The 13413-nt window shown below is 42.3% G+C and overlaps 1 protein-coding gene across 5 annotated transcripts in view; it reads left to right on the top strand.

The window, feature by feature from the left end:
- Positions 1-12663, top strand: part of pax5 (paired box 5) — a 56392-nt gene extending 43729 nt beyond the window's left edge. For all 5 annotated transcript variants that reach the window (XM_079338395.1, XM_079338396.1, XM_079338398.1 and 2 more), the window contains 4 exons: positions 3743-3844; positions 7335-7421; positions 8880-8966; positions 11299-12663. In XM_079338395.1, coding sequence (XP_079194521.1) covers positions 3743-3844; positions 7335-7421; positions 8880-8966; positions 11299-11381 — 359 coding nt within the window. In that variant the 3' untranslated portion in view covers positions 11382-12663. The remainder of the gene's footprint in view (positions 1-3742; positions 3845-7334; positions 7422-8879; positions 8967-11298) is intronic.
- Positions 12664-13413: the final 750 nt, after the last annotated feature.

The following is a 13413-nucleotide window of genomic DNA, read 5'->3' as shown; positions in this document are numbered from 1 at the left end:
TGGCCCTGTCTGCCCCCTCTAAGTTGGGCTGTAGAGAGTCCATCTCTCCTCTCCTCCGTGCCCTGTGCACTGACCCTGAGCGGATGAGTAGCCCGTCTGCACTAATGCCTCGCTGTCGCGTCAAACACAGAGAAAAACTTTACTACACTGAGACAGGAGAGGGGAGGCGGAGAGGGACAGAGGGGGAAGCACGGAGGAGGAGAGAAGGGATTTACGAGAAAGAAGCACGGAGTAGAGAGGGAGCTGAGGAAGAGGCCGATATCAAGTGAAGAGGTCAGAAAAACGAGAGGAGGAGGTGGAGGAGCCTCAGATGATTTGTAACCACACAGCTTTACTTTGCCTATTCTCCTCCCTCATCAACTCCACTACTGCTCCCATCTATATTTCCCCTTTTCTTCCAGTAAAACCCAGCTTCAATCTCATTGTTATAGTTAATCAACCAAACATTCATTAGGCCCAAAAAAGACCTGACAGAGATCTGTTAGATGGGCTTTTTAGCTAAGCTGTTTTTAATGAGGATAACCTGCTTCTTTGATCCACACTATGATAGTTATATTATTGATCTCCAGAGGATGTATCCTGATGACTTTTATCATCTGACTTGTCCTTAAGCTTCTGGTGATGTCGCTTAAAGTCACCACTATGCGCTTTTTTTGTGGTTTAGTGTTAAGAGTGAGCAGAATAAAGTGGAGTACAGTGAGCTGTAAAAAGCTGTTTTCACAGTTTCCATGCGTGCTCACATTGTGTGCAGACATGTTGCATTACTGTCGCTGCACATTGTTAATGATTGACTGATGGATTTGAACTCCTTCATTTACTTGTGAAGATTCCCAAAGGAATGTGCATTCTCTTAACTTATTGGTTATTTATTTGGAGGACACCTGTCCCTCTTCAGTTTCCTTTCAACAGAAAAGCAACATCAATAAAGAATCCTCAAAAACAAGTGTGACTCTAAAAAGAAAGGAGTCTGTTTGGATCTCAAATTTGATTTCGAACATGTGCAAGTAGCACATTAAAGTAAACAAACGACAAATAAACAGGAAGAGTCAAATCAACAATATTAATAAGAACCCAACATGTCTGAAAAGGATGAAGCCTACGTTTATTCAAACCCACCCCTTCTTCACTACTTAATTAACAACTCCCAACATACATATTTACATAATACACGTAAAAAATAACTCCAGTAAATAAACAAATGTAGATAATATATGTGTTTGTACCGTTTTTTAAACTCCACTCCACAAAAACAAAAACACAAAAACTTTGTATCTCTACTGGAGTGAGGTTAAGAAGCAGCCCACATTAAATCCCTCCAGCATTGTCTTTGGTTGGCTTCATTTATTGTCAGTTGGCACCAAAGACTTCTTGTGTGACATTTCTGATTGGCTGGTATTTCTGATACTTAATTAAGGTTTGAATGTCAAATGTCCAACCGCTGCATTTGTTTAGCACTCATGAATATCATTTCTATTCACATGGCTTTTTTTGCTCCCTGTGAAACTAATGATGATGATATTTCAGCTGTCCTGCTTAAATCAAATCTGTGATTTGGCATTCACTGACTTTCTTTTTAATGAAATAACACAGAATGATATTCTTGATGATACAAGAAACTAAATACATAATGGATAGTGAGTCACTGAACCAACAAAAAGGGAAGAAAACTCCCTCAACTATTTCAGTTCTCGAAAAACTAACGAGTTTCCCATCAGCCTCAGCTGCTCTCTGTCTTTGATGTAACTCTTTTTTTACAGCTTTTTTAAGTGTTACTTTTAACCACTTATCTTCTGTTAATATGAAAACACGTAGAATCATTGAAAGTACGAATATGTCCTCCATTACTCCTTGAGATTTATTTTATAGTAGAATAAAAAAAACACATCTTTGTTCCCGTTGGTAACAGTCAGGACGCCGTTTCCCCGTCATAAAGAGTTGAGTTCAGTCACTTTCTCGACATCTTCAGAATCGACTCGTTGTCATGGAGGGAAAAAAACAGCGTTGACCTCCAGAGGTAACGGGATAAAAACACTGTTCTGTTCACGCATTATTACAGGACAAACGGATGTACGTATGTCCGCTCTGGGCTCCTGTAGAAAGGTGCTTTTAAATGGAATAGTCCTTTTTTTTTTTTTTTTTTTTTTTTTAAATCAATTTATATCAACATGTTTGCACATTATGCTACAACTCAGTGAAAGAAATCTCTGCTGTCTTTGATGTTCTCGCTTGTTTCTTTATTTCCTCTCGTTGTATATTATGTTTTCCTTTCTCCTTCACACCTCCTCCTCCTTCTCCTCATCCTCCTCTTCCTCCTCTTCTTCCTCCCTCTCCTCCTCCTCTCCTCATCCTCATCCTCCCCCTCCTCCTCCTCCCCCTCCTCCTCCTCCCAGTTAGTTAGTGGTGGTTAAGTGGAGGGGAAGTGAATGGGATTGATGGTGTTAACATCTGAGCTGTTTATGATGATGATAAATGTGTGTGTGCAGGGAGAAAGAGGAGGGTGTCAGTGTGTGTGTGTGTGTGTGTGTGTGTGTGTGTGTGTGTGTGTGTGTGTGTGTGATGTGTATGTATGATGATGATGAATGGAGGGCTCCTTCTCCACGCACTCCCAATGTCTACTGCGTGCAAACATAGAGAAATGATTTAGGCCGACACACTGTCATGTAGTCTAATGCAGTTATATATCCAATCCACCGACTGACAGACCGGGTGGGGAGGAAGAGGAGGGGGAGATGGTAAATTAATAGATGTTAGCTGATGGAAAACAAGGAGGAAGGAAACAAAAGGAGGTCGTCCTACACGTGCATTATTAGTAAAGAGCCTAAATGAGGGGTCTAGATTTAGGTTTTTTTATCTGCAGCATTTTAACAATGTTAAATTCTACTTTCAATCAATTTTATAATTTTCTATACTATCATGCAGAACACAAACTTGTTATTGTAGATGTATAAACCACTGTCATTGTTTTATTTAGATGGTTTTATAACTTAAAACTGGGATACTGTCATTTTAACACCTTCATGAATTGTTCCTTTTTTTTTTCTTTAAAAATGATTCAACTCTGCTAAAGCAACACTAATCGATTCAGATAGTTGCCTTTAAAACTAGAAAAAGATTAGCTGAAGCATCAAAGAAGTACAGTAACTGCTGCAACAGGTGTGTTGGCTGTGTAAACAGGTTACTGGCATGTTTTTATTGCTCATATTCAACACAGATGAAATGATCTGAATTCCTCCAAGCATGAGCGTGCAATCATTGAACTCCTGGTTGTTGACGATGTGGATAGTAAATGGTGAATGGACTTGTAAGGCAGTGTTGCAGGTCAGGTCAGATCCTGGTGATGGAGGCTGCTAAGGAAAGTGATCATCAGGAGTAACTCAGATGAATAATACACATGTAGGGTTAGGTGTCTTTCCCAAGGACACGGCGGACATACGACCAACTCTACACAACTGAGCTACAGCCGCCCTGTCTGTCTGTCAAAGAACTTTTTCATCACTTTTATTAATGGTCTGTTTTTAAAGTATTGTTATGAATGATGAATCACCAGTCTGCACTATAACTTCACCTTTTAAGCTCCTGAGAAAGAAACCTTGAACCTTATTTGTAAACGGCATTCAGCACTGAAACAAAAGAAAAAACATTGAGGTTTAAATGTGGTGAGTCTGTACTTATATTTATATGTGTGTGTGTGTGTGTGTGTGTGTGTGTGTGTGTGTGTGTGTGTGTGTGTGTGTGATCACAGGTCGAGACCTCGCCAGCACTACTCTACCAGGCTACCCTCCACATGTTCCTCCAACTGGACAGGGCAGCTACTCCACCCCCTCCCTCACTGGCATGGTACCTGGTGAGTACATGCATGCAGTCACACACACTCCTGCACACACACTCCTGCACACACACACACACACACACACACACACACGCGAATTCAAACTGTGCCAACTTTATCTGATAACAGTGCCATCTTACATCTGCAGCTGTGTTTATGTATCTGTTTGAATTCTCAAAAGATTATGTTTAATGTGTGTGTGTGTGAGTGTGTGTGTGTGTGTGTGTGTGTGTGTGTGTGTGAGTGTGTGTGTGTGTGTGTGTGTGTGTGTGTGTGTGTGTGTGTGTGTGTGTGTGTGTGTGTGTGTGTGTGTGTGTCTTCAGGGTGGTTACTTAGCTCTGCCACTTCCTCCTCCTTGTCTGTATGGCTGACAGTGCTCCCAGGGGGTGCCGTGTGTGCACGTTTGTGTATATCTTTACATATACGTGTGCGTCGGTGTTGTGTGCGCCTCTCTGTGTGTATCATTAGAAAGCAGCCACAGTAGCACAGCTGTCCCTCCTCAACATTAGTAATTTGTTTTTAATGAGAATCACCAGTGACCCACGACTAATTCATTCATTCCCTTCCACTCCGCCTTTCTACGCTGCTTTTGTGATTCAATCCTGGACCGCCATCCTTCTTCTCTCGCTCGCTCGCTCGCTCTCTCTCTCGCTCTCTCTCTCTCTCTCTCTCTCTCTCTCTCTCTTTCCGTCTTTCAGTGCTGCTTGTGAAGTTCACTGCAGAGAAATAAAGACAGATACGCAAAAGCAACAGCGTCAGCAGAGCAAAGTCAAAACAATGTTGTTTACAAGTTTTATCTCTGTGTATTTTCGATCATTCTGTCTGTGAGATACGTACACACACACACACACACACACACACACACACACACACACACACGTACACACACTCTCTCTCGGTGGACATGTAGGAACAGCACGTCTAAAGATGGGTAACCCTGTCGCCCTGTCCCCCCAGCGCTCACCCCGTCCTGTCCTCAGGTTTGACAGCGTATTTGTGTGTGTGTGGGTGTGAATGTGTGTGTCGGCATGCTATTGCTAGCGTGCCTTTGTGTGTTTGTTTTTGACAATGTGTGTGCGCGACCTTGACACTGAGCTACACAAGGGAGACCCCTGCGCCCTCCACTCCCCCTCCCTCCCCCTCGTCTCCTAAACAACCTGACACGTTGCCGTCACTACGGTGATGACAAGGGGAGGATGTTCGCACCCGGGGATGCCATGGAGACCGCATCCCGACCCCACCTGACAGACGCAGATAAACATATACACACACACACACACGTGCATGCACACACACTTTTGAACAGAGGGTAGAGTGAGAAAGAAAACTTAAGGTTGTGCATCCAAATACACACAAACCACCTCAACATCCAAATGATACTGTGGGTTCTCTGACTTGCTGACTGGAAGAAGATAATCTTCTAACTTTGCTCCTCCAGCTCCACCATGTTTTATATCAGCACTTCCCAGGCAAATTATCCTCCTTTTTGTCCGCTCTGTCTAATATCATACCTTCATTAAGCAAGCAACTCTCTTCTGCTGTTCTTCTTCTCCTCTCTCTGCAGCAGGGGGGCTGACACTCAGAGGGGGTGTAGAGGAGCAGTGAGGCAGAACCGACAGAACGAGAGGGAGAGAGGAGGAGGGGGGGGGGGGGGGGGGGGGGGGTTGTGACTGTCAGCTTTGGGAGAGGAATCCCCCGGGAGGAGTGAAGGTTCAGGAGAAGAGAGAAAAAAAAAGAGTCAAAGATAGGAAAGAACGGAGAGCAAGAGGAGAAGAAATGGGGAAGAATGTTGTTTTGATGTGAAGGGTGACGGGTGGGCTGCAGTCTGAGGACGAGGGAGAAAAATAAAGAGGAAAGGGGCAAGGGGAGGAGTGGGAGGGTGAGACAAGAGGAAGAGTAGACCCCAGACAGTAAGTAGTAAATGAGGGAGAAAAGCTATGCTATCATGCGCTGTATGGGAGGACCACTACAGCCTCGCTGAGATCTCCAGTTCAGTCACTCAACTGCTCTGCAAACCGTTCTTCTGAATACTGAGTGAAGGTCAAAGTTTTACTGTGAGCAGAATCAATCTGAAGAAATCCTCAAAAACGACATGACAACATGGTCATTACCTTTAGAAAAGAGGCAGGATGTGTATATAGAGAGAGAGCACCATCCTCCTACCTACAGATTCTGCAACAAATAGCAGATATTATTTGCATTGGATTATCCAAACATGTTTGACAGAGGGGGGCCAAACGCTGACACTGAATAATACGTGGGTTGTAGCTGAATAATGCTGGTTTGTACACAGTTTGAACTGGGCCAGATGTGACTCAGTTGGTAGAGTCGCTCCTCTCTAAACCGGAAGGTCGTGGGTTTGATTCTTAGCTCCTGCAATCACATGTCCTTTCCTTGTGCAAGACACTTTTATTGGTCAGCATGTATTTCAGCTAATACTAATGGACACTTTACATAGCAGTCTCTGCCATCACTGTGTGAATGTGTAGGTTGGATGTTGATGAGAGAAAAGTTTCAAAGCTTTGTTACTGTAAAGTGAGGCTTTCTATATCTGTGTTGAATGAATAACATAACTACATCACAGACAATAGCTCAGACATGCTTGCTCAGAATCTCACAATCACTAACATTGTGCTGGACCAGGACTCTGCAGTCACTGGCCAAAGTATTCTTCTTCACAGTGTTCCTTATATCCTGATAGAAAGACAGCCAGCAAATACTTGACTCTGTATACGGCATGAAGAACTCACCTCCTGGACTCAAATGTCAAACATCTATGTTAAGCTAAAGCTCTCAGAAAACAGATCAAATAATAACTCTGCTGCTGCTGTAATGAGATCTCTTACACACATGTACCACAGCTTCACAAACCTAAAAGAATTACTCTCACATGGTTCACACAATTAAAAGATATATCCACAAATTTATCAAGATGAATGAATCCATAAAAATATGTTCTATCCGTTTCCTGATCGAAGACACGTCTGACTTGAATCACTGTGGCGCTGTATGAACAAACTAAACCTGACATAAACAACCATGATGTTTCCCCTTTACATACAAACAAGTATCCCAAGTTCAGCTTTGTGGTGTTTTCGGGTCTTTTTGGTGAGAAATACAATTTCAGAGCGTGCAATAACTTTTTAGTTCAGTGTTTAATGAGATGCAGCAACTAACATTTTCCAAATCCTTTCCGTCAAAACATTGCTTCAGCTTATTAAAAGTTGTATCTTAAAACACATCTTCACCCTGGTTTAATTAGTCCGGATGTTCTTGGAATGGTTCCCGATTAAAAACGGGATTCTTGGCATTTAATCAATCATCTAATGCAGATGTCCAATCCATATTTCCTAAAGCCACAATGAACTTGATGTTCAGTTGATTGGCTTGTATCTTAAACAGGGCCAAAAATGTCCATTATTTTATTCCTCTGGGACAAAGACGAAGAACAGTCATCGGCTGTTTCTTAACCCTGCTCTGTTTCTTGTGTTTCCTTTTCTTTCAGGGGGAGATTTTTCCGGAAGTCCTTATTCCCATCCCCAGTATTCCACGTACAATGAATCGTGGAGATTTCCAAACCCCAGTTTATTAGGTAGGTGTGTCCCATATCTCTGCACAGTTCGGCTCACAGATCAATAATTGTATCATTGAGTTTCTTTTCATCCCACCTCACATCCCGCTTCCAACCTTTCTAATACACTCTTGTAATATGCCGTATCTTTCATTCAGCCGCTGTTCCGTTTTTCATTACATTACACTACTTTCTGTTCTGCACTTTACAGTCGGACACATCACAGACATACTAATAGTTCTGTGGAGGGATTTTTTTTCTAAAGGCTGGCAATTAATGGTGTGAATAGGTTTGAAGAAAAGGGAAGACAGCGAGTGAGAATGAGAGGAAGGAACAGATTGGGAGGCATTTCTCTGCATGAGTCATCAGTGCTGCATTTTGGGATTTGTAAGATTTTTATGTAAATCTGTTATTGTGCAGGAATTCGACTCTTACTATTTATTTATCATTTTTCAAGAAATTCGTCACATGAGCGGGATGATCAATTAGCAATGTGCACCTGTTCTCTTTGAAATGAAATGTGTTCTTCTGGAACAATCTAAATCAGGTGTGACGGCAGAATCGAGCTGCAGGAATAAAGAAAACATGTCTCCATGTTTAAATAAGTCTCAGAGCTCCCCAAAATGTGTGTGAAGTTTCCTGCAATAAACTGATCCTGTATTTGATCATGCCTATAAACCCCTCTCTTTCAGCGCTGCTCAGAACAGGCTGTTTGTGTGCCTGTACCTTTAAATGTAAATGAGCTGTGTCTGACCACGCCCCTCTCTGGAAGAGCTTTGGGAGCTTAGGCTCCATGTTCTATTGTTTACGGTGGAAAGGCAGACTTGGAGAACAAACACCTAGCTGGGGGAGGGGCTACAGCCCTTTGTGATGTCATGAAGGGAAAATCTTCAAACGGTCTATTTGAGCACATAAGAGTGGAGCAGGCAGAAGACATAGAGGATGGACTTTTCTCATGATTGGGTATTTTTTAGACGGACTAGAGACACATATTAGGCAAGGCAAATTTATTTATATAGCACATTTCAATACCAAGGCAATTCAAAGGGCCTCACTCAAGACATCAAACAGCATCATGACAGAGGAAAGAAAAGAAACATTAAACTGACATTATTAATGTGAAAATATGTTCAAGTAAAAATAATTTAAATAAAATTAACTGAAGGATGCAACGCTCTAAGTCACCTTAAGAGAAGAGACGAAAAACAACCTGGACCCTAAATGTTTTGCTATGAAAGATCCAGAAACCATCTTGGAGCTTTGCATCTGTGCTAAAGAGGAAAAATTAACCCTGAGCCAAAACTACAGTCAGTGTCAAAGTCAGCGTCTAGGGAGCTATCTAAGGGTCACGTTTAAAGGTGAAAAGGTCAATGATTGATGCTTTTAAGGTCAATAGGTGAGAAGGGTCAGTTTTTTGGCGTCCACCTTTTATGCCTCTATTCTCCTAACCTCTCGTCTCCCTCCCTCCTATGTCCCCAGTGTTTCAGCAGGATTATGGGTCTCTCCTGGGGACGGAAATCGGCTGCTCCTCCAGTCTCTTCACCAGCCAGGCGGGACAGATGCAAGGTAGGAAAAGACGGAAACAAAGAAACAAAAGAAGGCAGGAGTCAAAGCTGTTTGAAGTGACTGAGGCCGTTCGAGGAGAAGACGGTGCAACGATGAGAAAAAAAGATCATAGAACACTGAGGGGAATAAAAGGGAACTTTTGTATGATAACGGATGATTGGACACATAATATGAGGACAGGAGACAGTGAAAGGTTTAAGATTGATGGTCGGGAGGAAATGTGGGGAAAAGATTAGAGTAAAGGTGACCAATGACAGACGAGAAAGTTACAAAAAAAAGAGCGAAGAGGGAGACAGAGGGCGTCTGAAGTCTTCCCTGAGACTAAATAGTTTGTCAGAACGGCTTAATGCCTCACTTCCCCAAAGAGCCTCCTGAGATTACCTGGACTGTGGACAGACATAACCTGTCAACACACAGCTGGCCTGATTGATGGAAGTGACAGAGACAGGTGTGTGTGTGTGTGTGTGTGTGAGTGTGAGTGTGTGTGTGTGTGTGTGTGTGTGTGTGTGTGTGTGTGTGTGTGTGTGTGTGTGTGTGTGTGTGTGTGTGTGTGGAGGAGGGTTTTTTCCCCCTGTGTTTCAAGGTGTGTGGGTGTGGGTTTCTGTGTGTCTTTGGGGTTACAGTATTGAATTGACCTTTTCCCTGCGGAGAGAATAGACTCAAGGGATCAGCCGTAGTAGAGCTGTACTCAGTGTGTCAGCTTAGACTGTCACTTAGATGGTGTGTGTCTCTGCCCGTGTGTGTGTGTGTGTGTGTGTGTGTGTGTGTGTGTGTGTGTGTGTGTGTTAGAAGGGGAGAGAGTAAAAGAGTTCAGGCAGGTGATGAGAAGTATGAGAGAAAGTAGCCTGAGTTCATTTCGTTGGTCGTACAAGAAAAGGAGAGTCATTTTTTTTTCTGTCATTAGCTTCATCAGCTGGTGTCATCTCATCCCTGCCTTTCACGGCTCACATCCAAAGTACAATATAATCTTAAAATGGAAGCTGCTCATTTCACATTAACACAGCATTTCAGTGAGTATTCAGAGGATGATTCAGATTTATTACAACTCGGGTCTCACTTTTGTCAATCTAACCATCAGACCTGTCGGTAATAAAAACTGCACTCGCCAAGTTAATTGCTTTTGAACGTGGGGAGAGACCGAGCTACAGATGAGGTACGGTGAAAGAAACATGATTATAAGAGTTAGGAGATTGTACCAGTTTTAAATGAATCCCCACATAAACCATGAGAAAATACCAAACAAGTCCATCAGCCCACAGGAGCATAAAGGTCTATCTCTTCATGCACTGCAGAACATTTCCCTGCTGTGATGACAGAACATATATGTCACCACTATACTGTGATGACTGTGATGTGCATGTCATCTCAGGCTAAATGGACATAAGCTGCTGCATGCACATGAGCAGTCGGGGCAGTGCGGAGAGTCAGGGACAACAATGGCAAAACGTTTCAGAGACCAGCGAATAATCGAAGTCTGTAATTATCCACATCTACGTGATGCTAAAATCAATCCACGTAGAAACCTGCGAAACTTCACGGAAACCATTCAAGGACGGTTACGTCTGTTCACAGAGAAAGAAAGTGGAAAGAGTGCTGATGTTGTGTTCTGTCACCAGTGACTGAACTGATTTAATTTATTTAACCTTTATTTAAACAGTATAACTCCCATTAAGGTTAAAAACCTCTTTTTCAAGGGAGTCCTGCAGAAGAACGCTGATGTTACTATCGGTTATTGTTTTTAATAGTATGTTAGTTCTGTCGTCAAATTTGTAGTTTTACATCCCGAACATGAGTTAGTAGATGAGTTAGATGGTGTGCCCTCTAGAGGTGACCTCCAGTAGCACGGGGTGCATAACCAATATGTGAACATTGGCGTTCATGATGCAGCCTGTTGTGCTCTTGAACACAAAGTTAAAAAGCATTTTTGGCTGATATGTCACCTGACTTCATCCTTTGCCTGTAATATTTACTGTGACCCCCAGAGGTCACCACTTTATTGTGATGATAGAAAATACATTTTAAGTTTTTAACCTATAAAGTCTAAGTTATCAACAGTCTCTGTGCAGTATTTTAATATTGACAAAATGCCCTCAAGTGATCAAAAGTGTTAATCATTTCAGTTGACTTAATTTGGTGGTCACCTTGTCTGAACGAATCAGATCCCAAAACCTGGTGAACACAGTGAACAAAGCTAAACCCCTAAAAAATACCAAAGTTGTGATAAACTGAACTCATTTTTGGGTTAAATATTTTCATATCACATAATACATGTTTGCATCAATTTAAAAAAAAGTGAACAATACATTTATTCCTGCATTTTTTTTTTTCATAGGGTCACCGTACTACTACGGAGCAACATCACGGGGCGCAGGTCCTGCTGCTACTGCAACAGCCTCCGCCTACGACCGCCACTGACCCCTCCTACAGAGAGGAGAGGAGGATGAAGATACAAGGGAGGGAAGAAGGGAGGGATGGATAGCACCAGCAATGCTCAGTAAAAAAAAAAGAAAAAAAACTGCCTGCCTAAGTGCAAAATGAGGATGAAGATTTCCATGATATGACGTCAGTAAAGTTCACATTTTCTTTATATGACACTCAAGGCAACAATTGCACTGCTGGGCTGCAACACTGATGAATAGCTTAATGTGAGGAAGTAGGCATAGCAGAGACAAAATAATAAGGGAGTGAAATATTCACGCTGCAACAAGGCATCAGATCCCCTTTTTTTTTAACCAATCATCAACTACTCCAAGAAATCAGCAGAGCAGTGACAGACACTGTATTGTGATTTTCCGGGTAAAATGTAATGTTTTCAGTTATTTGTGATTAAATTCTTTGGGCTGATTCAAAAAAAGAAACACTCATTCAAACAGTCTTTTTATGCCCCCACATCAATCAATCAATTTTCTATGCCACGCTGAGGTGAAGTAAAGACAATCCAATTTTCATAACTCTTAATGACCAAAATCCTCCACATCGCTGTCATTCTAGTCTCCTTGCTTTTGATGTCACACTTTTACCCTGATATCACAATGCTTCATACTTTTAATGGGAGTGTTTAGTTCAACCACTGACCCTTTGATGAGTGTCCTTTGTTTAGCATCATGATGCAAGGCCTGTCAAGTGTATCTAATCCTGCACAGTAGCACCACAGTGATCGCTGTGGCAGATTAGCAATCCACGGTACCAGTTAGCAACTATGACTGATATTCATCTGTGGGAATTTTAACACCATCAGCTAGCTTCGATACATATCCATATTTTATTTCAAGAGTCTGTTTACGTTCATGTAAAAAGAACAGAATTAGAGGGCTAACAAATCCTCGCTATACTTTGATAAACGTGCTAACATTAAAAGCTTCCCTTAAACCAAATCCACTAATGGATGTGCGCTTGCTTGTTTGACGAGCACAAACCCGGACATCCATCTGCTGTTTGTTTGTGTGACGTTTACCACATGTTGTTTGTATTAACAGTAGCCTCACTGCATAGACTGTATGAAATATGGACGTAATCGTACTGACGTCACTTGTTGGTCACTGTAGGGGAGTTTTGAGGCCCAATGATGGTAGTCGCCATATTGAAAATGTTGTCTCAACCTAATTCGAGAAAAAAGGCCCAGAGGTGGAGCTGAGACGGGACTTAAGCCTCCTGGCAGCTTCTACTTGCCCACATGCAGTGATGTCAGTCTATAAATAACTCTAAAAATCACCCTCCCGTTTGTGACATGAATTAACAGGACTTGTGTGTGACTTCCAGAGGTCTGCAGCCAGCCTAAAGTGCACACAGCAGGAACCATAGCTTGTCACAATCCAATTTTTAGCACCAGATGTCGGCAGCTTGGCTCATTTTTTACATCTCCAGCCTGTCGTGTCCGCCTGATAATGACTCGCATCTTTTCCTAAAACACAAGCGCACAAGCCTTTTTTAATCTATCCAAGTTTTTGCACGTCTGTTTCCAAAGAACGGCTCCAACATGAGACATCACTCTGCATGATGTATGAAAGCTTGACAGGCCTGCATTGCTGACTTTTGTCGCTAAACTGTAATTTTGTTTTGGGATGTTAAATTTCAGTGGTTGTTGAAATACCCCCAGTGTGTTTTTACTCCATTTGGAAACCTGTTTTCTCACTTGCTCACTTCCATTTTAAGGGATTTGATTGCTCTGGGCTGACAGACATGCCTTTCAGTGAAGCACAGCCATGAATCTGGGCTCCCCGCTGTTACACAAACAGCAACCAAGTTCCCATCTGACTGACAGTAAATCCAATAGGGAGTGTTTTTGTACATGAAGGTGCTATCCTCCCTCTCCAGCCAAGACGTACTCGTGATCAAGAGCTATTTATGGTGAAGGAGACAGAGTAATATATTAAGAAGCTTTTCCGCGCTGCACTCCGGTGTGAGAGTGAATGCCTGTAATGATTTATAATATGTGTCACGCTGTTGT

This window comes from Symphodus melops (genome assembly GCF_947650265.1).
Source record: "Symphodus melops genome assembly, chromosome: 2".
Classification (NCBI taxonomy): Eukaryota; Metazoa; Chordata; class Actinopteri; order Labriformes; family Labridae; genus Symphodus; species Symphodus melops.
Note: the sequence above shows the minus strand (reverse complement) of the source record. Positions and strands in the feature narration are given on the sequence as shown.